Genomic DNA, 24718 nt, shown 5'->3' on the forward strand with positions numbered 1-24718 from the left:
AAGGTTTGGCAGTGTCAAAGGGGCTGTGGGAGATAGGTAGCCCTTCACCCCCAAAGCAGTTCTCCATGTGATGGGAGTATGAAAGTGTCCAAGCCTGACTCCTGACAGATTAACCCCTTAGGAGACGCCTCGTTGGAGGCGTTTGGGTGACCCACTGGGTTCGCGCTGGGGCGGCCGCCCGGACCAGGGCCCGTGTCAGAAAAAGAGGCAGCAGCACCGGGAGTCCCGGAGGCAGCGGCGGGTCCCGGCCGGCGCAGCAGGACCTGGGCCGAGCCTGCCCGCCCACCGCGGCCCCGGACCGGCGCCGCCCCCGGGGTGGGCCGAGCCCGGGGCCCGCCAGGACTCCCGCCCGCGCCGGACCCCTTCTCCTCTTCTCCGCCTTCTCCTCGCGGAGCCATGGCCTCGCTGCTGTGCCTCAGCCTCCTCGCCGCCGCCGCGGCCGCCACGTCGCCGGGCCGGCTGGTGCCGTTCGACCTGCTGTACGCGGACGGCGTGCGGGCGTACCTGGCGCGGGACTGGGCGCGGGCGGCCGAGCTGCTGCAGCGCGCCCTGCACAGCTACGCGGGGCTGCGGGCGGCCCGCCGCGCCTGCCGCGCCGCCTGCGCCCGGGAGGAGCCCTTCCCCGGCGGGCCCGGGGGCTGGGAGGCCGCGCTGCTCGGGCCGGTGCTGCAGCGCGCAGGGTGCCTGCAGCGCTGCCTGGGGCGGCGGCTGCGCCCCGCGCCCTCCGCGCACCGCGCCAGCCGCGCCGTGCGCCGCGACTTCGAGCGCAGGGAGCCCTACAACTACCTCCAGGTGGCCTTCTTCCAGGTGGGCACCGGCCCCACACGGGTGGGAGGCGGCGCCCCCGGCAGTGCTGTCGTGCACGGCAGGGGGCCGGCGTGGCACCCCTTTCTTGGAGGGTCGCCGGGCGGCCGAGGGGGTGTGGACGCCTTTCCCTCAGCCTCGAGAAGAGACAACCGAGAGGGGACCTTATCGATGCGTATGAATATCTGAAAGGGGGTTGCCAAGGGAAGGGAGCCAGGTTCTTCTCACTGGTGCCAGCCACTACAAGAGGCAGCAGGCAGAAATTGATGCGCAGGAAGTTCTGCCTGAATATTAGGAAGAACTTCTTTACTGTGCGGGTGACTGTGCACTGGAACAAATTGCCCAGAGCAGTTGTGGAATCTCCGTCACCGGAGACATTCCAAAACCATCTGCATGCAATCTGGTGCCATGTGCTATAGGACGACCCTGCTTGTGCAGGGAGGTTGGAGCAGATGACCTGCTGTGGTCTCTTCCAGTCTGACCCATTCTGTAATTCTGTGATTCTGTGAACCCGGGGAGCAGCTGGGGTGAGGGGTGGGTGTGAACAGCAGAGACCTGCAGGAGCATGACAGGCACTGCTGCCTTTTCTCCACAGCTGAAGAAGCTGGATCAGGCCGTGTCTGCCGCTCACACCTTCTTCGTCGCTAATCCCCAGCACCTCCAAATGCGGGAGGACATCGAGAAGTACCGGCGTATGTCAGGGGTGAAGTCAGACAGCTTCCGGGACCTGGAGGCCACGCCGCACTGGGTGAGGGCTCAGTGCAGAGTCATGCATGAGCAGCTCTTATTCCACCTTAGGGACCAGTCTGGGACCCTGATCTGTTCCCACACAAAGGCCATGGCTTGAGACAGGGCCCCCATACACAGAATCATAGAGAGATTTAGCTTGGAAGGGACCTTTAAAGATCACCTAATCCAAACCCCCTGCCATAGGCAGGGGCACCTTCCGCTAGATCAGGTTGCTCAATGCCCCATCCAACCTGGCCTTAGAACACTTTGAGGGATGGGACATCCACAGCTTCTCTGGGCAACCTGCTCCAGTGTCTCACTACAGTCATCATAACAAGTATCTTATCTCCAATCCAACAAGTATTTTATCTTCCATCAACACCCTTTTTCAGTTTAATACCATTGCCCCTTGTTCTGTCACTACAGGCCTTGGTCAAAAGTCTTGCTCAGACCCCTTTGTGTCTGAAAGGCTGCAGGAAGATCTCTCTGCAGCCTTCTCTTCAAGGTGAGGACAAACCAGTGCAAGTGTGACAGAGAGACTTTTTGATGACAGTTATTTGGCTTAAGTCTGAGATTTGCTGTCACTGTGTGGTTGATTCTGCATGAGCAGGCGGGCCCCGATATGTCAGCACCACCCCGTGAGTGACTCGGAAGTCTCAGGGCATCCACACTCATGAAGGGACCTGGATCTGTCCTTCACAGGAAGCGTATGAGACTGGCGTGCAGCACTATGATGCAGATGAGTACCTGCAGGCCGTGGCCAGGCTGGAGGAGTCACTCTCAGAGGCCCTGTCAGCACTGGAAGAGTGTCGTGCCCTGTGTGAAGGGCCTTGGGAGGATGAGGATGAGGAGGAGAAAATGCAGCCTGGCCTGTATGAAGCCATTGCAGGTAGTGTTAGAGGCACACAGCATTGGGTAGGAAGGCTGTGCTCCCCACACTGGGCACATCCCATCTCCCAGCACTCCTGTCTGGAAGAAGTGTGGACTACTGCCTTTCTTGCTCCTCTCTCTTGCAGCCCATTATATTCAGGTTTTGAAGTGCAGGCAGCAGTGCATCCTGGAAATTGCTACAAAGCCAGGGAGAATTTCTGCCACAGAAGATTTCATACCCTCTCATCTTGATTTACTGCAGTTTGCCTACAGCCAAGGTGAGCAGAGCCACAAACCAGCAGGTTATGCTGTGGCACCACTACACTTGCCCTTTGCCTCTGATCCTGGAGGGCAGCTTGTCATGGGGAAGAGTGGCACACTGACTTGAGCTCTACTTCTATTTGCCCCCTAACTCTTCCCAAAACCTCTGTTTAAGCCTGTGGCCACCTTGGGAGTTGTCCCTTGTGGTCTTCTTCAGTCTCACTGCACAGGTTCTGTGATGTGAGGCTGTTCTACACTTTGTGTCTTTCCTCCAGCGCACTTTTTCAAGACCTTGTTCCAGCTATTTGCTGAGTGTTTTATACCCTCCTTTTCAGTACATGGCTCCAGACCAGGCTCCCACTTCCTACCTAGAGGCTACATGTGCATCTCACCTCAGCAGTGGTGTTCCCTCTGAGTCAGCCCTACTTGCCCTTGCTGAACTGATGGCCTGTTATGACACTGATCATCCTGTCGCTCTGTGACTTTCACACATCCCTCAGCCCTCATCCCTTCTGCATACCCCTGCTCCTCCCCACACTGACCCAACTGTCTCTTATCTCCTCTGTCGGACCACTGGTAAAAATTCTATCTCAAAGAAGCCACTAGATCCCTCATCTTGTCTGTTGCATGAGGGAGGTGGGACCATCTCTCTTTCAAAATATACTTACTTTTAATCAGTTTCTTCTAAACCAGCTCCCAATAAGTATTAAAGGCAGGTCAGTTCTGTAGCAGGTTCATTCCCTGTCTTCTCTGCCCATCGTTGGGTAGAGGCAGGGGTTGATGCGTACTTGGTGTAGGGCCGGCGGCCAGATCCTGACAGGGACACTGGGCGCTGCTGGCCTGTACGCATTCACTGCTCGAGTCTTTCAGAGACATGTCTGTCCCTTCTCTTCTGTCCCTGCCCAAGTTGGGAACCAGACACTAGCTGCTGAATGTGCTGCTTCCTACTTGCTCTTCTATCCGATGGACGAGCCCACGTTGGAGAAAATGAAACAGTATCGCACAGAACTGGGAGAGGACGCAGCTGTCGCAGCCAGACAGGTAGTTAAAATTCCACTTCTTGGTCCTTCCCTGTCCCATAGGACATGATTGCAGTTCAGGAGACAAAAAGGTAAACCCAAGCCCAGGACTGAAGAAACTGGAGCCTGGGTTTACTTCTGGTCTATCACAGTCAGTGTCCCTTCAGGACAAAAACAAGCTTTGATTGTGCACAGCAGTGTCATGGGGCAGGTTTCTGCCCTGGACAGAGATGGGGTTGTCCTTTGTGGGGTGGTTGGTTGACAGTCTCTTTGCTTCCTTAGAGTATTCAGCATTATGTGCAGAGATCTTTGATGGAGAAGAAGTTGATTTATTATGCAGTGGAGCATCTAGGAGAAACTTTTAATGACCCTGTAAGTAACAGTATCATCTTAATCTTCCTGCCATGGTTTCATGGATACTGTTGTCAGAATTCACTTTAGTAGGCCGTGATCCCGAAAGGATCAGATGCTGATGAGAGGGATCCCCAAGTCCTTATGAGGTGGATTTTTAAGGCCTTTCTGCTGCTCCAGGACTGAAGTTAGTTTGAAATTGGTGCTGTAACCACATGCATTGGCTCAATTTGTCTGTCCTGAGAGGTGGGCCACAATGATTGGTCCGATACTCACTGGAGAAGCAGTGCAAGGTTTGTTGTGTACTGAACCACCTGTGTTTGTTCCTACAGGATCTTTGGACTCCAGATGAGCTGATTCCTGAAAACCTAAAGGAGAAACACAGGTAAGATTGGGCATGTCTGCTAGGACTGCAGTGTAAGTAGGGATGGTACAAGGAACAGTAGTATGTAGAGAAATGGGCACAACAGGAACAGGAAGGATGTGAAATGCTACTACAGAGGAGGGTTAGGCATAGCTCTGTGTACTGACAGCCCTGGTCTCTGTTTTTTCCCTTGCTCCCGAGAGAGGATCAGGAGAAGCAAAAGCAGGAAACTCTGGATGTGGAAGAGAGGGGGAAGAGGGGTGAGTAAAAGAGCTTGAAGGAGGGCTTGCAGCCAGCCAGGCTTAGTCAGGCTAAGTGCTGTCTTTTCTTCCATCCTCAGACATTTGAATGCTAGCATAGATGCAGACTCACTTGAATGGCTCAGCAAGTCTTCTCACTGTTCTTTTCCTCCTCTTTGATGCATGTGTAATCTTGCAAAATCTCGCTGTGTACATCTCTGGCATGTGTATTCAAAGGGCACTGTGGCTGGAGAAGCTGAGAGCAGCCTGAGTATGTGACAAGCCTGTGGATGTGCAGATCCCTGTTCAGTGTGCCAGGAATGTCTACACCAAACCTGGTTCAACTCCACCAGCCCAACTTCAATCAGCATTTTTCTGAAAGGGACATGGAGGGAGGGGCTGGGAAATGGAAACTAGAAGCAGACTATTTAACTTGGGCAAGTCTTTCCCTGAAAAACATAAGTCCGAAGGGCTTGTGGCTGAATGATACAGAGTGCAGTGCAGTCTCGTGTTCTTGCTGGTCCCCTAATCTTATGTGTGGATACAGAGCCTCAGGGCTCTGTCCTGGAGTCTTTGCTTAAAATGACCCCAAGTGGTTCTCTGCTGTGGCACATGTGAGAGCAGAGCCTTCTGAGGGCCTGAGTGCCTTGGCATTCCTCACCACTGAGAGGTTAAAGGGGCTGGGAAACAAGGCCAAAGATCAACAGGCCAAATCACTAGCCAATATCCAGTCTTTCTCTTTGGGGATGAAGAAAGTAGAAGGATTCACCGGAGATAATTCTGGCATAAGATGTTGATGAAAGATGATTGAAAGGAGGGTTGATGGAGGTGTTTACCTGCTTCTTTTCTCCAGAGCCTCACTCCAGTAGGCTGGACCTGTTCTGCTGCCGCAATCCACAGTGCACTCAACTTCCCCCAGCTCCCTGCTGCTCTCCCAGCAAGTCCCAAGTCTCTGCTGGCTCCTGAAGCACGCGCTGTAGGCCAGCTTCCCCAGCTGCTGCTCTGGTTCCCCTGAAGCATGTGAGGGGTCTGCGAGGAATGGGCACTTCTGGGGAACTGTCCTGTCTTCTCAGAGAATGTATAGTGTCTCTCCACTTCCTTATCCAGGCTGAGGGTTGGTGTCTGAGGGATTCTTGTCCAAAGCTTGCTCATGCCTATCTGTGCTTGCTTCTCAACAGGTCCTTTGCCTTTCGAGGGTATTGCTGTCACAATGGATTCCCAGCAGATGAATGGAACCCAGAGGGTTGTGTTCGACAGAGTGCTGACGGAGTCTGAGTGTAAGGACCTCCTCCGACTGACAAAGGTGAGGCCAGGATCCTGTAAGAACTCTTGTGTGCTTTCCTCCTCAGCAGGCAGGGCAGTAGGGTTTCCATGGAGGAGAGGTGGTAGCCTCATGCATATCGTCTGTATCCTTTTATTCCAGGCAGCAGGGGAAGCAGGAGATGGATACCGGGCAAGACGGTCGCCTCACACCCCACATGAGAGATTTGAAGGGTTAACTGTTTTGAAGGCCATGCAGGTAAAATGGATCTGTGAGTCTGCTGCCTTCTTAATTGTCCAGAAAGAGAATTTGCCACCTGAGCATTTTCTTCTGTGAATTGCACTCTGGGTGGTGTCTCCCTTGCAACATGTGTGGTCTCCTGTGACCTGCTTCCTCCTCAATCACATTCAGGGATGTCGTACGAGGAGGGCTTGGCAAGTGCTTTCTCTCCTGCGAGGCAGGGTTTTGGGACTGCTTGTTCCTGTGAGGCAGCCTTACAGACATGCTTAGTTTAGAACTGGAGAATAAATTAAGGTAGAAGGAGCCTCTTGAGATCTCTAATCTGACCTCTAGCTCGCAGCATGTCTAATTCCAAAGCTAGATGAAATCCCTCAATTCTTTGCATAGGCAAGTCCTGAACATTTCCAAGGGTGGAGATTCTCCAGCCTCTCTGGGCACCTTTGTCGGTGCTGTACCAGTCTTGTGAGGGTGAAATTTTTCTTTATATCTAACAAGATTTCCCTTGCTGCAGCTTTTGTCTGTTGCCTCTTTTCAGTGTGTCTCTCTGAGGGGACACTGTCTCCATGTCCTTTGTAACCCCCTTTTAGGTGACAGGAGGCTGTACTTAGATGTTCCTTTGGCCTTCTCTTCTCTAGACTGAAGAAAACGAAATCCTTCAGCCTCTTTTTCTAAGTCATGTGCTCCAACACTCCTGCCATCTTAAGACCCTTCATTCAAGACTCACTTCAGTCTGCTAGTATCCCTTGTGTAGTGGGAGAGCCAAAATGATGCAGCATTCCAGATGTGGCTTCATGGGCCGAGTAGAAGGAAATAATTGCTGTGCTGTGCAGTTGTACTCCTGAGTCATATTTAAATGAGAAAATGTGTTCTTTTCTTGCCTGAGTGACCACAGGACTTGACAGATGTCTCTTCTTCTGTACTGTGTACGTGTATCATTCCTTACAGTGTCTTTGTAAGTATTGTAACAGACTTGTTTTTCACTTGTAGCTGGCCCAAAATGGGGACGTGGAATGGAGAGACGCCAGATTGCTTCTGCAGGCTAGTGAGAAATCTCGGAAAATCATAGAATCCTATTTTACTCCTGGAAAGAAACTCCATTTTTCATTCACACACCTTGTGTGTCGCACAGCTGTAGATGGTAAAGAATCTTTCATCCTGTTAGTCCCTGTCTCCCAGGGAGTCTCCTCACACCCAGCCACATGCTCTCAGGAGACTGTCCTCCCTTTATTCTCACTGTACCCCTTTCTCTCTGCTTTATTCTTTCTTGAAACCAAAAATGCCCATACTCCTTTCTGTAACTTTTCAGGGGAGCAGGAAGGTCGCATGGATCTTAGTCATCCTGTCCACGCTGATAATTGTCTTTTGGATCCTGAGGGGCAAGAGTGCTGGAAAGAACCTCCTGCCTATGTGTACAGGGACTACAGGTAAGAGCACCTTCATTAGATCATGTGAAGATTTCCCTGGCCCCATCAGAGGATGAGCTTAGCTTATAGAAGCCGGGTGATGGTTGGCTCAAAGCCATCCCAGACTGTAGCGTCAGGCAGAAGGCTGCATCAGTGGCTTCAGAACAAGCTGTGAAACACCTTCCCTGGTCTGGGAAGACCTGCCCTTTTTCCCTCCTTACTTCTCACAGCCAGCTTCAAGAGAGAGCAGAATGAGGCTGGGAGGCTGCACACGTTAGAACCATGATCTCAAACTGTTATTTTGTGGGTCTACCACAGTACTGCAGTCAGCTGCCAGCCCTTCTGACAGGCTGTTTCTTGTAGTCGGGTTCCATCTTTTACAGTCTCCTGTGAATTGCAGGAGAGGGCTAGTCAAGCTCCTTGGATTTCTTTTGTTTGAGCAGTCAGTGTACTTCAGTGACTGTTCTCTCAAGATTCACTGCCAATACTTTGTGTTGGGTTTTTCCATTCCACGTGAGAGTTTGTCTTTTCCAGCCTGTGGCAAGTTTTGTTACTCTTCTGTGAAAGAACCTGAAATATATTTTAATGATGATGCCAGTTGTTGCACACTGCAGCCAGATGAGGTCAGTTCACTACAGCTGATTCCTCCTACTTGCCATCTCATCCCTGAGCATCCAGAAATTTTACTTATCTTTTCCTTGAATGGTAGCTGTATCCAGAGCAGAAATCTCTAAGCAGCTGTGATGAGGATACGGGACTTAGAGGGAATTCCAGTATCGTTGAGTTGTTTCCCTTTGGATACTGGTGTTTACTTGGTATAACCAGATTGTTAAGTTACCAGGCTTTGTCACGTAACTAGTTAGATCTCTGTCCCTCCTGTGAGAAAGGCTGTCACTTCACTGATCCTTGGGTTCTCTGACTTCCACTTGAATGGATGGTAAAATACCTTCCTAGAATCTATGCTACTGACCTATTTTTGGGAGTATCTCTGTCCTCTTGCAGTTTGAGTTGTGACTGCCCAACCAGGTCACAAGGGCTGAGCTCTTACAGTGTCCTTTTGAATGAAGTCCCTGTGTTCCAAACTTCCTGGATCATTTCTGTGGATCTGTGCTATGGGCATTAATGATGCTATTGAACAGGATTGGACCCTGGGGCCCACGAGTCCCAGTGATGCTGCTCTGGGTGCACCGTGCTCCTTTGTGTGCCAGTGGTGCGCTGGTCCCTGTGTGCTGTTTACAGTTGTCTTCACCTTCTCTTTTAGTTAGAAATTTCCCCCATGGCACCATTCTGAGTCCTTTTACCAGAGTCCAAACTGCTGAGATTGAGCAAGTGTTTCCTTGGAAAATCCACTATTTTTTCAAACGTTATGTGGGTAGCCCAATCTGCTTTTAGTACCCCCATGTTACATTTTAAGACCATTTTCCATTTACTTTTTGTCCTCCAATTACCCTTCTCAGAAATGGAGTCTAAAGCCCTGCAGACTATTGAGGTCAGGATAACAGGTCTGTTTATGCTGCAGCCATTATCCCTATCTTCCTGTGCGTTTGGATGTGTGAGAGCTATCCTTGTTTTTCTCCACTCATGTCACCACCCTGGCTTCATAGCCTTGTTAAAACCCTCTGGCAGAAGAGCTATAACTTCCTGGGTTTCAGGGCTGGTAATCCTCTCACTGCCCTTATGTCCTTAACACTGCTTCAGCAAACACAGCGTTGATTTGTATTTCTTCCTCCCAGTCCCAGTAATTAAGAGCCTCTGTTGTTCCTCTGGTGTTTTCTATCAGCTTAAATTGAATACCAAGAGGAACTCAGGTAGTTTGTGGTCCATTCTTTCACCTAGTTAACTGTGATCTCACCTGTGCTATGCAGTGGCCTCACTATATCTCTTTTTGTATAACTTTAGTAAAGAAGTTTCCTGTTTCAGTTTTCTCTTCTGCATGCAGCAGGCCTCTTTTTGATCATTCTAATGTTACCCTGAAATTCCTTGGCTGTTAAGACATGGCTTTCTTTGCTGATCAATCTCCTCTTCCAGGCGTTGGATTATTCCCAACCTTGAAACATAAACAACAGGTTAGAAACAAGATCCATCCCAAGCCCACAACAGTGCCACAGATGCATGCTGCAGGGGATTAAGAACAAACCAAAACAAAATGGGACAAGTGTGTAGAGCTAATTCCCTGGCATACTCTCCCAGCCTCCTGTGGCTTGCAGCTCAGGGACTCCCCTGAGCTAGGCACTGCTGGGTTTAACACCCTAAGATGGATTCTCCTGCTAACTGGTCTGCTCGCTTTTTGAACCTGTGACAAGGAGTGTGGGGAAGCACTTGGGAGGAATAAGCTTCACCGTACATATGTGCTTTTCTGTTTGTCCACAGTGGCATTCTCTACCTCAATGATGACTTCCAAGGTGGGGGCCTTTTCTTCACTGAAATGGACTCTGTGACTGTCACAGTAAGTCTGGGACTGGCCAAAAGAGGGTGAGAGGACTGAGGGCGAGACTTAGTCTGGGCAGGAGAAAACTGGTTGGTTATTGGATCCCGCCACTCCAAAACCAGTCTAGTGCTGGTGCAGTGGCAGATTCAAATAGGGGCAGCTGAAGGCAAATTGAGGCAAATCTCAGACAGAGGAGAGTTTGACTCTTTCCTGGCCAAGATTTCCCAGGCTCTTCCAGTCTGCAGGTGTCTGTGACCTTTGTTGTCCCATTGATTCTCTCTGTCCCTCTCCAAGGTCTGCCTTGCTCCTAGACTGGCTGTAGATGTCTAGCAGCTCTCTGCTCTTCCATGTTCCCAGAGGCACTGTCACCTCTGTAGGACTGTGTACTCCAGAGCAGGGGTCTGCTGGCTTCATGATCTCTTCTCTCTCTCCTGGCAGGCCGAGGTGCATCCGAAGTGTGGGAGGCTGGTAGCCTTCAGCTCTGGCAAGGAGAACCCCCATGGCGTGTGGGCCGTGAGCCGTGGAAGGCGCTGCGCCGTTGCCCTCTGGTACACACACTCCCAGGAGCATGCTGAGCAGGTGAAGGGCCACGCTGAAGAAACAAATACAAGTACCTCCAAGTGAGATCAAATCCCACTGAGGAACAGCTTTTGGGCTTTCCTTTGGGGCAGGGCCTAGTGCAGTAGCTGGGGGTTGCCCTCTGACAAGGTGTCTGGTGGAGGGCCTGTGATGGGTCCTGCAGGAGGGAATGGGCTCTGGGGCATTTGGGTGGATGTGTTTTGTCAGCCTCTGCGAGCAGGGTCGAGATCCCAGCAGGGAGGATTCACATAATTTCTGTCTCCATGGCTGCAGGAACGGGTGAAGGCAGAGGAGCTGATGAAGCAGAGGGCTGTGGAGCAGGACCAGCCTGATGGAGATAAACATGAGGGAACTGATCGCAGCAGCAGATCCTCCTCAGAGCCTCGTGCTCCCAGCCGTGGAACCAAGCCTGCAGATCAGAGACAGAGGCCTGGCTCAGACAGGAAGCAGCACCCCAAGGTGCTACGGGCCAGAGATGAGTTCTGAGTGCACGGGGCCCTGTGGACTGTCACACACCATGGCCTGGCAGGTCACGGGAGGACCGGGACCACGGAGGCCTGGAGCAGTGTATTAGTGTGGTAGAGCCGTAGTGATGGGGAGGGGTGCAGCTTTCTTCTCTGTGGTGTCCCAGCAGCTGAGAAGTGGGAGAAGGGCATAGTGTGGAAGTCAGTGACAACAGGAACTTTCTTCACTGCCTCACCGTGTTTGTCTCACTCAGAAGTAAGAAGACAAGGTCTTCTCACCCCTCTCCTCTCAGTGCCAACTTCTTGGCTATCCAGGGGCTAAATCTGAGAGGGGGAGGAGGAGCCTGGAGTCTTTCAGCAAGGGCTGTCTCACATTCAGGAAGTGAAAACTAAAGCCTTTGAATTTCCTAAGCACCTCCAAAGTCCAGAACCTTGTGGGTGACCTGAGACAGGAAAGATGAGGGTTTGTGAATATATGGAATAAAAGCCAAATGCTGGACACAGATATTGATGGGAGCTTGAGTCTGTATACCAGGGAGACGTGCACACTTGTTTCTGACTGAAATTTAATGAACAAATGATGGAAGGGCATTGAGCCCTCAGTGAAAGATAACAAAGTACTTGCCCAGATGCCAGGTATGAGGGAGATCTCCAATAAGGGAGAGCAAGAGCTCTGACATGGCTAACATGGAAAGGGTGAGGAGTGCCTTTCAGAAAAAGCACTGTACACTCACGTTTTTCTGTCGCAGGGCCTCTTTTTTTTTTGTTTTGGTTTTTTCCCCTCTGCATGCACGAAATTGTCCCTGAAAGCAGAAGAGAGATTTTGTTTATCATTTTCCACCCTGATAGACAATCTGCTGTCACTGCCCAGGGGATTAGTATCCCGAGATGGGATTATATTGTAGCCAAATAGGAATTGAGTGGGGTGGATATGGAGTATCAAAAAGAGCAGTGACCCTTTTCCTGGGAAGCATTAGAGCAAGAGATCAATCTGTGGTCATGACATACTCAAGCCTTGATGAGTTGTGCATGGAGACCCCAAGTGCAGTTCAAGTGGAAGAAATCTGTAGAGGCAGGGCCAGTGGTGTAAGAGGTAGGTAGGTGGATCCTCTTGTCACTGTTGGCACAGGGCCCCTGCTCCATGGAAAGGGAAGTCTTTCCTCAGCCTGAATCCTGACACTTCTTAGCACCAAGCTTGGGGAAACCTGTGTTGGCACCCCTTTTTTCTTCCCGTCCTCCCCAGGGTCACAGGAAAGACTTTGATTGTGTGCATTTCAAATTCCCTCTCCCTGGCAAGGGGCCTGTCACATCCCAGCACTCACAGGTCCATCCCGATGATTTGTGGGGGGGGATGCTGGGTGGTTCCTGTTTGATGAGGACATGTTGGGGCCTGAGGGGCCAGTGTCCACATCTCTGGCTTGCTTTGCCCAAAGGTGGCCTGGGTGATTAGACTGATGGCCTCCTGACGTCAGATGAGATCCGTTAAAAGGTATTTATCTCGGGCTTGGGCCAAAGCTGCAGGAGAGATTAAAAGAGATTGAGGCCAAGATAATCCCCTCGCAGCATCCCACTAAAGTGGCTGCCAAAAGGCATGCCACCAAATCTTTTGCCACCCCTGGCCCCTATGCCCAGTTCTGTTTTCCCCATCCAGAGCCCTGTTTGCAGCTGAGAGTGGGTGTGGTGGCCGTGCCATTGGTTTTCCCTTTGCAAGCCCTCTGTGGTGGCATCATTCCTCTTTCTGCCCAGCCCAGGACACAAGTGGCATGCTGTCCCTGGGAAAGCAGGAATTCCTGTGGCTGTGAGGTACAGCAAGCCCTGCCCTGGTGGCTGATAATCCTAGCGTGTTCTGGCTAATCTTCACTTTATTAGTTTGTTGCTGATATAAACAGAGGGAGTCAAATCCGCCCAGGATTCTTTCTTTCCCTTCAGGAGCAGTGTGCTACTCTCTCTTTTCACCCCTCCCCATCCACCTGCTTTGCATTACGTCCCAATCCGATTTCCCCAAGTCTCTGGTGTCTGATTTAATTTGCCTGACGCTGCTCCTGGAATCAGCCCTCCCCCAACCCCTCCCGTCCACAGCCTTCCAGCTCCCCATGGGGAGATCAGTCCTGGGAGAGGCTGAGGAGCAGAGAGGGAGCAAGGGACTTGCTGGGTGGACGAACGGGACTGACTGGAGACTGCAGAGGTACAAGGAGCTTCTGGGCAGTGAGGAGCCATTCTCGGCAAGGGAAGCAGGCTGTGAGGGTCCCATCCAGAGGGGACTGCAACCCACCTTGCTCTACAGGTCCCGGTAAGTTTACTGCCTTGCGATGCCTGAGGTCACCTTGGTGAATCTGGCATTTGGGATGCTGAGTTTCTTGGAGTGATTCTGAGGGGAGGATCCTGATGAACAAGGGCTCATCCCATCAGAGGATGAGGGAGGGTAAGATCACAGTGGGAAAGGAGTTGGGGTTAGCACTGAGGTGTCTTTACAGTGGTGAGGGGGCTTTGCACTGGGATGGGGTTCCTTGTTCTCCACTTGGCAGGTAAATCTCACCAGTTTCCAGACTGGAGCGGGAGGGTAACACCTCCCCTGAGCGACCTGGCACTCACTGCTGGTACACAGCCCTGCGCTCCCAGTGCGCCCTGTGCACACCTCCTTGCAGCTGGCTGCTGTTCTGGGTGGAGAAGGAGCCCTCGGAAAGCAAGGAGCAGAACAGGGTAATTTTACCCTGACCTTTGATCTCCATCACAGGAGAGAGGGATCATCTCTGTATCCGGCTCTGCAAGGAGCCCAGGGTCACCAGGGCGAGCCTGGGAAGCTAGTCAGGGATTACACAGAGACCCAGGGACACTGCCTATTCATACTGAGTCCTTCTTGCACCTTTTTCATTCACAGTCCTCTCCCAGCATTTCAGAGAGCGACCACTCCTTCCTCAGTGTGGGGGAAGCTACCCAGGAACAGATAAGAGGGTCCACCTTCCCTCTTTTTCCCACCCATTACTTGCACCCTTATCCCCACCAGGGAGTGATGCAGGTGACTCAGAGGGACAACCCCCAGGGAGCAAGCTGGGCCACCTCCATGGCATGGTGCAAGGGATTTGGCCGCTGCTCTGAACAGTCAGGGTGTGGCAGCAAAAGGCAGAAGATGAATGATTCCAGATCCCCCTCCGTCCTGCACCACAGTAGGAGGCATTCCATCTGCTATGAGCAGACACTGAAGGACTCAGGATGGGTTTGGTTGCCCACAAGACAGGAGTGCTGCAGCAGGAATTTCATTAGAAAAAGCAGGAGGGGAAAGAACTGTCGTGTTGGAGAGCAGAAGAAATGAAACGTGATTTCAAAAGCCAAGAGCTGTGAACTGGATGAACACAGCTAAGGCAGAGCTCAGAATAGGGCTGGCATGAACTGACCAAGCCCAGGCTCTGTTTGGCTGTGCCGTGCTTGCTCCTTGGTGATGCTTGCAGGAGGTGCAATGCTGGAACAGTGCTGGTGCCAAGGTCCTCCTGTCAGTAGCTGTGCTGAGGGTTGTGAATTGCTTTTTTCAAAGGCACCTAAGGACTTGGTTTCCTCTACTGCTTAGCATTCACTGGAAAGAGCCCTTACTTCCAGCAAGCACCACGGGTGCACCATTTAGAAGCCTTTCCCATTAAAACTAGCCTGGGCACCCACCATGAGCAACTGTGAGCTGATCCTTAGATCCACAAGAAATGTGTATCCCTAAGGTCCTGCTGGTCAAGGAGGAAACCCCATTTCCCTTTCCTCTGTTCTTCCCCCATTTTGTTCCCCCCATTTCCTGCCCTAAATTTACATGACCATAACGAGCTGCTCTTTTGCACACCTGCCCTGGGCCTCCTGGAAGGCAGCTGCACTACGCTGGGGATCGGGTAACTCGCTCTCCACAAATTGCACTGGGATGTGACGGATGGAGGTGACAGGGAAAGATGGAGCTATTATCGCTCATCTGTGGCTCCTTGTGCTTCTGAGACTGAGAACAATTCCCAACTTCATTTAGAGTGTTCCCTCAGAGGGATTTAAAGGTTCAGACAGAATCCTGAGCTGCACCTTCTCTATATTTAGCCCTTTTTATCCGTCCTCGACATCCTGCCCCTGCCGTTTGATCTGCCTATGGCTCCGAAAGCCCCTCATCTGGTTGTGCAGGGTGATGCAATGTTCACAGAGCAGTGAATTGGCATTCCCACGCTAGTCCCAGAGTTGAGAAACAACTGGAGAAGGGAAGAGAGTGGTAAAAAAGCAGGAGCAATGAAAGGAAGACTGGGATCTGATGGGTAATGAGGAGGACACCTACAGCCAGCTTCACCTGGAGCAGAAATTGGAAGGAAGGGGGAACAAGGTTCCCATCTCTATGCAAGTCTGGCTGGGCAAAACCAGAAGTCTACAAAGACAAGTTAGGGCAGGCAGGTGGACAATGATCTCAGATAGCCAAGGGTGTATTAAATAACAGCCTGAAGGACTTAGGAACCAAGCAAAGGAGGCTGGAAGGAGAGAGTCAGAGGGAAGAGGTTACCTAGCAGGAAAATGAAATCCAGTGCTTAGGATTGATGGATCAGTCCTAAGGAACACTGGAAAAGGACAAAGTGTGGGCTGCAATGGTAGGGTTGGCTGCACGGGGTGGCTGGAAGTTCAGGTGTGCCACTTGGTGTGCTGTAGGCTGTGACCAGAGCTGGATGGAGTCCTGCAGCCTGACTGTACACTGAAACTGAGGGGCAAACATCACAGGATAAGGAGGATGTGCAGCTTCTGACTGAAAGCCGCAAGGCCTTCCCTAGCATCTCCCCACTCTGTCAGTCAGCTGAGAGGTGGAGTGGAATGCCAGCCCTTTCCCAGAGGGGAAGGGCATGAAGGTGGGCTTTCATGGCCAGGGTCTCTCGTTGAGGTGCAGCTGTGCAGCCTTGCTGCGAGGAGCCCCTCTCATTGCTGCTGTGTTGGAAGGAGAGAGGAGACCAGTGGCATGGCCCCAGCTTGGGTGCTGGTCTGTTCCTATCCTTCAGTGCAGCTGAGGCTGGCAGCCCCAGGCCATGGCTGTGGCATGTTCCTCTGGGCCTCGACAGTGCTGCCCCGGGCTGCCCTCCTGCTCCCTCACCATTTGCTGGGGCTGGCAGCCACATCCAGTGCATGGGCAGTGAGCAGGGAAGAGTCAGCAGTGCTGTGGCTCTATCCAGCCTTGCAGGCAGCAGGCACAACTCTCTCTCTGCAAAATACATCCTGAAATAGCCTCCTGCTGGGATAGCCTCCCAGGAGCTAGGGAAAACCTGTGTCTCCTTCTCTTTCTTACACTCAAAGCCATGCCTCAGGAATCTTTGAACAAGTGAAAACTCACTGTGCCTGGGGGATCAAAGGAAAGCCGTGGAGACATTCAAGGGAAGGAATTCTTAAGGGAAACTCAAAGTGCTCTCTCAAGCAGCAAGCAAAGGTGGGACTTGGGAACTGTCTGGATGTGCTTGCCCACAGCAAGAGAGCAAGCCTGGTATGGAAGGACCCAAAGCCTCACTGACCAGAGGAAATGAGGCCTTCAGGCGACACGGGTGGAGCTGATGTGACCCTCAGGGACTAGGAGAAATTCTGCAGATGCTGCTGGAACATTTCTTGGACAACACATGGAGCATATCTGGACACTCACATCTATCCAGGGGAAATGTTGGAGCAATTAAAGATCACGTTTGTCTACAAAAGTGGGAGATGCTGGAATCACTGGTGAAGATTTAAGCGCACATAACAATAAAGAGAGAACAAAAGAGAGATGTTGTATAATGATACAGTGCACCTGCATCTTGAATATGGATTACAGTTCTGGTTCCCTGCTCTCCCAGCAAAAACCATATAATCTTTATTCTGTAAACAACTGCAAAAAGCTCACAGAACAACAGAAGTAATAGGACGTAACAGCTTACACGGGAGGAGTGACTAAGTGTGCTCTGCAGTCTAGAAAAGAGATTGGTATATGACAAAGATGTATAAAATATGGAGGGGTGCAGAGGTGAAGAGAGACCAGTTATTTGCTGATTCTTCCAACTCAAAATATAGCTACTGCCAAGTGGAACTAGTGCCACCGGGAAGTGATAGAAGCAGGAAATTCTTTGCAGAGTCTGCCACCCAGCTGTGGAAGTCATCGTCATGGGGTACTGAGGAGGCTAAACTTGGCATGGGCACAAAGATGGTGGGGACAAGGGCACAGAAGAAAAGTCCATCAAGGACTTGCATACAGTAATGCTGCTCTCGCTTTGGACGTCAGTGAAAAGCTGGGGCTGGGCAAGTAGGAGAAGTACCACTATTATGTTGTTCTTAGATCCTTCCCTAGACATCCACCTTCCTTTTTATTTTATTTTGGTTTGTTTGTTGGCTGGTTGGTTTGGTTTTCGTTTGGTTTGGTTTTTGAAACTAGAAGGGAACCCTGAGAGAGGACCTCAACAGCCCCATAGATTTCCTTGGTGGTCAGAGAGTTGGTGAGTCCTGCCTGGTGAGGCCTTGCCTAGGACAAACAGTAGGAGATAGCCAATGGGCTCCCCCCATCAAGTTTCCTCCTCTGGAGCTGAGATGGGCAGCTTGGCCATGAACAGGGAGAAGCCAATGAAGAGGACCCAGGGCTTGGAATGGAGAGGTTAAAAATGAGGGGACAGGTGTGGCCAAAACCTCAGCAAGAGGCTCTGGAGTTCTTCAGCTTCTGCATGTGTATGTGTAAGCAGGATCCAAGACAAAACAGACCTTTGACCAGGCCCAGCACAATCTTCCCAAATGCTAAGGGCTGTGGCCAGATACAGCACGACATTACCGAGCATTCAGCCAAGAAATGATCACTAATCCTTTATCAGAGACACCTACACTTCCGTAACTGAGCATTAGTGTCCTATCTAACTCACACCTCTCTCGTTTGATTTGTCTCCCCAGAACCAAGGCTGCCCCACGTGGAGGAGCCACCCCTAGGTCAGAAAGATGGGGGAAATGGAACAGATGAAGCAGGAGGCTGAGCAGCTGAAGAAGCAGATTGCGGTAATGCAACAGTCATGAAACTGCTGAGAGCATCTCTACACCCCCACTGCATGCCCAGACCTTCCTCTTCAGCCACAAACTGGAGCTGGGCTTTCTCCATCTACATACTTGGAGCACTCTGCAGTTCTCCACAGCCCTTTAAACACTAATGGAGATCTTCACACCATGGTGGGGGGAAGAGTGGTAGGGGAAGCAAGAGAAGAGGGAACAGGGGTCTCACGAGTGTAGTGAAGCCCCAGGATCTCCTCTGTCTGTGAGACAGCTGGTGTTCTGTCAGGTGGGAGGGTCTATGGAAAGGGTGTAGCATAGTGAACTGGATGCTGAGCAAATTTTGGCTTACCTTCCTGACATTTGACTGCTGTTAAGGTGCCCTAATCACAGACCAGGATCCGCCTGGGCTGGCCACAATCCAAACAAAGCAAAGCCATAGTTCCTACTTCTAGTAGCCCTCAGACTATGACCCCAAGTTTCACTTGGCATTGCCTTCTGCACATGTCTCATCTGCTCTTGTCTCTTCTGCAGGATGCCCGGAAAGCCTGTGCAGACACAACGCTTGCTCAGGTGAGGGACAGGGCTGGCTGGGCAAGCTACCACCACTCTGAGGGGGCTTTTGTCCACTCAGGAAGGAGTTAGGAGGCAGAGATGTGGAAAGCAGTAAAGCTCCTGATAGTCCAGGATAAATTCTTGCTCTCCTGCCACTCTTTCTTCAGATTGTGTCTGGAGTGGACCCTGTTGGACAAATCCAGATGCGGACCCGAAGGACCCTGCGGGGACACCTGGCCAAGATCTATGCCTTGCACTGGTCCACGGACTCCAAGTGAGAGCGCTGCTGCTGATCTGCTTGGTGCAGGACAGCACGTGGGTGTGACGGGCAGGAAGGCTCTGATGGGAAGAGAGCTACTAACACGATCTTGTTCCTTTCTCACAGACTCATGGTCAGTGCCTCACAAGATGGGAAACTGATCGTGTGGGACACATACACAACTAACAAGGTAGGAGTCAGGTGGCTGCAAACTGGGATGCTGGAGTGGGTCCCCTCAGAGCTGGTGCCCTCAACCTGTTCTTTCTGCTGCCAAGAGTCTTGACACAGTTTCTGGTCACCTCAGGTTCATGCCATCCCTCTTCGTTCCTCCTGGGTCATGACCTGTGCCTATGCCCCCTCTGGCAATTTTGTGGCCTGTGGAGGCCTTGACAACATGTGCTCCATCTACAGCCTCAAGTCTCGTGAAGGCAACGTCAAAGTGAGCAGGGAGCTCTCAGCCCATACAGGTGTGTGCACTGCCTGCCTGCAACTGGGTGCCCCCTGCTTCCAAACTTCACCCTTCTATCCCTGCCCCTTTTCTCATATTTGCTTGTTCCTGCTTCCCAGGATACCTCTCCTGTTGCCGATTTCTTGATGACAACAATATTGTGACTAGCTCTGGAGATACCACATGGTGAGTGCTCCCTTCTGCACCCTAGTGGAATGACCTCTGCTCTTAGCACAGCAACAAGTGCAGTCCTGCTCTGCAGCAGTCCACTCTCTAAGGGAGAATTGCTCCTACATGGGGAGGCCACATGGAGCACCTTAGGAAGCCTGGTCCGTTCTTCCTCCCTTGGCAGAACAGATGCTTCTTTTCCCAGCTGAGGCCAAGTCAAGCAGTAGGGACCATGTCATCAGTTCTCACAAAGAACAGAGTCATTTATACCAGGACAGAAAGTGTTTTAATTTTATGTGCAGCACACATACGTTCTCCACTTCTCAAGCCTTGCCCTCTGTGCAAGGGACACCTGCAGAGACAGTGCCTGGATCTGTTGGGGAAGATGAAACAGGAAAACCTTGGAAATATGATTGCCTGACAAAAGATTTTGGGAATATGAAAACTACAGGCAACATTGAAATGAAAGCCACTTTTGAAATACCAGGTCTTAGTTACTGAACAACTAGAAAACAATGGTATGGCCACTGAAGATAATCCCCTCTTGATTGAACAATACCCTCTGCTTGCAGGCAGGTCCAAGGGTCAGAGCAGACCCTACTAGCTCAGCAGAAGGGGTCCAAAGAGTAGTTTTTAGAAGTTAAGATGTAACACTCTATGGTAATATAAGAACTCTTATAGGCTGTATGTAAATGCTATAGGATTTGTATCTTGTATTAGATTGGTTAGTGACAATTAGAATATTCAGTACAGAAGATGATTTATTGTATTGTAACCAGGACTTCAGGCACTCTATTCCGCTCTTCCACTTCTACTCTTACTTCCACTCTTGCTCTTACACCCTCTCTCTCTCTCTCACCTGCTTACTCTCTTGGGCCTGCTCAGAGCTGAGTCAGGCAGCTCTGAGCAGTGCCCCTATACCCACGCTTTTACAATAAACCGACTGTGTCCCAAGACCTGCCTATAGAGATCTCTCCATTCGTCTCCGTCTCCGTCCCGACCGAACTCACCCTTAACCTACATGGATCCTTTTGTTCCTGGTTCTCAGGGCTCACTGTGCTGTGCCTCTGAACAGTCCTGAATCTTTATTCACCCCACCCCATCCCAACACCTGCTTTGGAAGAACCTTTTGACCAAGGACAGGTGGCATTTCCATCAGAGATCAGGATTACACAGGGCTCGTTTGCCCAGCTGTGGCGTGGGATCCCATTGAACAAGAGCTTTGCATCTTACGAGCATGGACACAGCAGACCTTTTTCAGCTGTTTGCTATTTTTTATGTCTGTCTTGTGTTTGTGTCTCTCTCACCGTCTCTCAGTATTCCCTTCAGCTGTTACACTTCTGGGAATATGCCAAACCTCACACACCCCCAGCCTTAGTCTAACTCTGCTTTGGCAAAGGTATTGCCAACAACAGCTGTGAAGATATCTCCTGTTTTATACAGCTGACTCCAGGGATGCTCTCACCCATTTTCCCACGCTGTAGCCATGGCTTCCCTCCTTTTGTCTGCGAGTGGGACAGCTCTTCAGCCCAGCTGTAGGCCTGCTCTGCCTGAGCTGGCTCTGAGACCTTCTCTCCTCTCCTCTCCCCTCCTGCAGCGCGCTCTGGGACATTGAGACGGGGCAGCAGAAGACTGTGTTCATTGGTCACACTGGAGACTGCATGAGCTTGGCCGTCTCCCCTGACTTCAAACTCTTCATCTCTGGGGCTTGTGATGCTACTGCCAAACTGTGGGATGTGCGGGAGGGCTCCTGCCGTCAGACCTTCTCAGGGCATGAGTCTGACATCAACGCCATCTCCGTACGTATGCTGTCTGCACAGTGGTAGGGAGGCATGGAAAATGAGGGGTGGAACAGCTCCAAAACAGCCTTGGAACAAGGTTGAAAGAAGCTGTCACAGTCATAAGGGTAACAGGGGTCTCAGACCTTGGCCGCGTGATCCAGGCCGAAGCAGGCAGGGCCCAAGTTCACTGAAATTTGGAGGAGGGGTCTTCCCAGGCACCAAAGCATCCACCATGGTCTGTGGAGCTGAGTACCCTGACACAGGTGCTGGTTCAGCTCTGCTCACAGCAGCTGCTGGGAACTGTGGTTCAGGCACGCTCCAGCAGCCCTGGCCCAAGACACAAGTGAGGCAGCAGGAATACCTAACTCAGCTGAGATCAGCTCCAGACAGAAGAGGTGGGGACTTGGGATCCTTGTAGCTTATCAAATGAGCCTCCCAGCTTCCTGCACTCTGCTGCTCTAAGCACCCTCCACTGACTTCAGTAAAACCTCTCTCAGTTGTCCCGTGGCTACCTTGCCAGCTACATGGTTTTCTGCCGTACCTGCTCCCGAGGAACCCTTTTTTTACTGCTCAGAGCAAGGCTGCAAGAAACAAACATGTATGAGAAGGTTGGGATATGAGGATCAGACAGAGGAAGGCTCTCGTAGGCAGAATGATGCTAGGGGAATAGCAGCTGGGGAATAAACTCAGATGGGGAATAATGGGTGGACACTTGTCAAAGCCCAACCTAACAGCTGGAGTTAAAATAAAGCACTGAGATGTCTTGCAACAGCTCTAGCCCTTAGGCCGTTTGTTTTCTTTGAGTGGAAGGGATTTATTAAGCCTTACGAGAAGTATCAGTCTCCCCCTTCAGCAGACTCAAATTTTATGATCCAGTGTCTGGTCCCACCAGGTTTTCCTGCCTCTGTGGCTTCCTGGTGGTTAGCAGGGAGGTGACAAGTTGAGGAATTCCACCAGGATCTGAGGGAAACCTCATTAAAACCTGGTGTGTGCCCTCCCCAGTTCTTCCCTAACGGAGAAGCCATCTGCACCGGCTCTGACGATGCCACCTGCCGCCTCTTTGACCTGCGGGCGGACCAGGAGCTCATCACGTACTCCCACGAGACCATCATCTGCGGAATCACCTCCATCGCCCTCTCCCGCAGCGGGCGGCTCTTGTTTGCTGGGTATGATGACTTCAACTGCAACATCTGGGACTCCCTAAAAGGAGAGCGTGTGGGTGAGTGGCTCCGTGAGGTCCCTCTTTCCCTCCCTGCAGGGTCTCTGTCCCTACCAAGGCAAGGAAAAGACACTTTATCTAACCAGAGCACATGCCATACTGACTGAAACCCAGCAAAGCCCTCTCGCACTTAGGGAGCACACCAGAACTAGGACAACTCTCACTGGTGTAGAAGAGCTGCTGTTTTTAATGTTAAGGAAGTCAAGCCTTTAAACAACATTGTTTCAAGGGGGACAAGAAGGCTCCTATCAGCTAAAACTGCTCACAACCACCAACAGAATATCCTACTTTCTCCTAGCCTGCCATTTGCCAGTTCCAGGTACTCACAGTGCCACTTGGTGGCCAGGCACCAAGCCAAGTGTGCACCTGGGCTTCCATCCAACATCTTTGGGTACTCTGTGATGCTTATACACAGAACATGCAACATTTTTCTTCCAGATCTGGCCCCTATCCTCTGAAAAGTCATGAAACACAGCCCACCAACAACATTGCTGTTTCTCAGCCTTATCAAGCACCCCCTCCTACCTTAGTCCTACCATCACTCCAGGACGAAAGCAGTTGTATGAGGATTCAGCCAGCCATACCTTCCCAAGAACCCTTTGGCCAGGCCTGTGGGTGGTGGCTGTACACCACACACAGAAGTTCTTCTGCATGTTTGTTCCTATTAGCCATGTGGTGACTGTAACAGGTGGTGCAGGAACAGACAGGGCCAGACACAGCGTGTAGGCACAGCCTGCGATATGTGTCCTCAGCAGGGTCAACCCTGTCACCTCTCGCTGACCCCTCTTTTCTCCCTGACCTCTCTTCTTTCCTACAACAGGAATCCTTTCTGGCCACGACAACAGAGTGAGCTGCCTGGGCGTGACGGCGGACGGCATGGCTGTTGCCACTGGCTCCTGGGACAGCTTCCTCAAGATTTGGAACTGAGCACGCCAGCAGAGAGGGGAAGAGCAGCAGAAGCACGGCCCACAGCCCGAGCCCATGCAAACAGCATCATCAGATGAGCACGACACCTACCTACCACTCCCACTTGTCTCTAGACACAGGTCACTTGTAGGAGTCTCAGAGTGAAAGGGAAAGGAGATCAGGGAGGAGAAGCAGGGGGAGCTGGGGAGGAGGAGCACACACACTGGCCCTTCTCTCCTTCTCTCCACCTCTAAACAGCCCTGGCAGTTTCCAGCCTTGTGCAGGCTTGAAGACCTGGTCTTTATGTCTCAGGACTTTACAGTACAATTCACACACCCTGCACTTTCCTTCAGACACCTCTACCCACACTGATACCCATCCTCCTCCTTCAGAGGACCCCTCATGCAACACTCAGATCTTTCCCTGATTTAACTCTACGTAACGTCTCTGTGCAGCTGTCCTAGATCTGTGCAGACAGCCCCAGAGACACACTGAGTTTGAGATTTTTATGGCACCAGCTCAAAGAAAAAGCTAGTGTAAATTCGGCTCAGTTCCATGGGGGAAACACTTAGCTCGGGTCTTATCTATGCATAAAGGGGGGAAAGGCAGCCGTCAGACCTGCCAGAATACCAGGCAATATATTTATTCTTTTCTTAGTTCAAGTTCTTATCTATGCATAAATGGCAGAAAGGTAGCCCTCCAGACCTGCCAGGATATCAGGGACTATTATATTTATTCTTATTTATTGTCTGCTTCTTGCTGTTCCTTCCCTCTTTGCCTCACTCCTGCATTGTGTGATGACCCTATCTCTCCAGTAGCCATCAGCCCATGTTTTCAAGTCTGTTTAGATCTTCATAGCCCAGGCAAATAAAGAAAGCTCACAGAAGCACTGCAGGCTGTGTTCTTTCCAGCATTGCAATGAGCTACAGCAAACATAACTCCTTTCCTGTGAGTATTGCCTGCTGGTCTCAACCAGTCAACACCTCATCCACAGACCTTGCTTTAGCTCACAGTCCCCAGGGGAGGGTGTTCCTCACATGTTTTGGTTGAGAAGAGGCTGGAGCTGGGAGAGCAAGCTGAAAGAGCATCCTTTCGAATCTTGGATGTTTTAGCTCAGTTATAGGACACAGCCATTTTGTTCAGCCCCTATTCCATTTGTTGGCTCAGAGCAAGATCCTGAAAGTGCCAAGGCTCTGCTAGGGAGAGCTGGAGATCAACAAGGTTTACTAACTTATCAACAGAAGGTCAATATTAATGGACAGTACTATCTCATGTTATTTTGGATCTCACCCATACAACAGACCCTTGCACAACTCAGTTTCAGGTCAGTGTAGGAGCAGTACAACTCCAGAGGTGACACTGTATATACATCAGTTTCCTGGAGGGAGCTGCAGC

The 24718-nt window shown here is 51.3% G+C and overlaps 2 protein-coding genes across 2 annotated transcripts; both read left to right on the forward strand.

The window, feature by feature from the left end:
• The first annotated feature begins 328 nt into the window (after positions 1–328).
• On the forward strand, positions 329–11519 carry P3H3 (prolyl 3-hydroxylase 3). The gene is made up of 15 exons (XM_032098792.1): positions 329–807; positions 1400–1552; positions 2236–2422; positions 2550–2681; positions 3572–3705; positions 3966–4055; positions 4367–4419; positions 4600–4658; positions 5816–5940; positions 6061–6156; positions 7126–7276; positions 7445–7562; positions 9912–9987; positions 10408–10548; positions 10822–11519. Exons 1-15 carry the CDS (start codon positions 397–399, stop codon positions 11032–11034), a joined length of 2139 nt encoding a protein of 712 aa, XP_031954683.1. The 5' UTR covers positions 329–396; the 3' UTR covers positions 11035–11519.
• A 1466-nt stretch (positions 11520–12985) lies between these two features.
• GNB3 (G protein subunit beta 3) lies at positions 12986–24212 on the forward strand. The gene is made up of 10 exons (XM_032098793.1): positions 12986–13302; positions 17898–17999; positions 18522–18560; positions 18710–18816; positions 18928–18991; positions 19106–19268; positions 19369–19435; positions 21015–21216; positions 22201–22417; positions 23238–24212. Exons 2-10 carry the CDS (start codon positions 17943–17945, stop codon positions 23342–23344), a joined length of 1023 nt encoding a protein of 340 aa, XP_031954684.1. The 5' UTR covers positions 12986–13302; positions 17898–17942; the 3' UTR covers positions 23345–24212.
• Positions 24213–24718: the final 506 nt, after the last annotated feature.

This window comes from Corvus moneduloides, chromosome 2, assembly GCF_009650955.1.
Source record: "Corvus moneduloides isolate bCorMon1 chromosome 2, bCorMon1.pri, whole genome shotgun sequence".
NCBI lineage: Eukaryota > Metazoa > Chordata > Aves > Passeriformes > Corvidae > Corvus > Corvus moneduloides.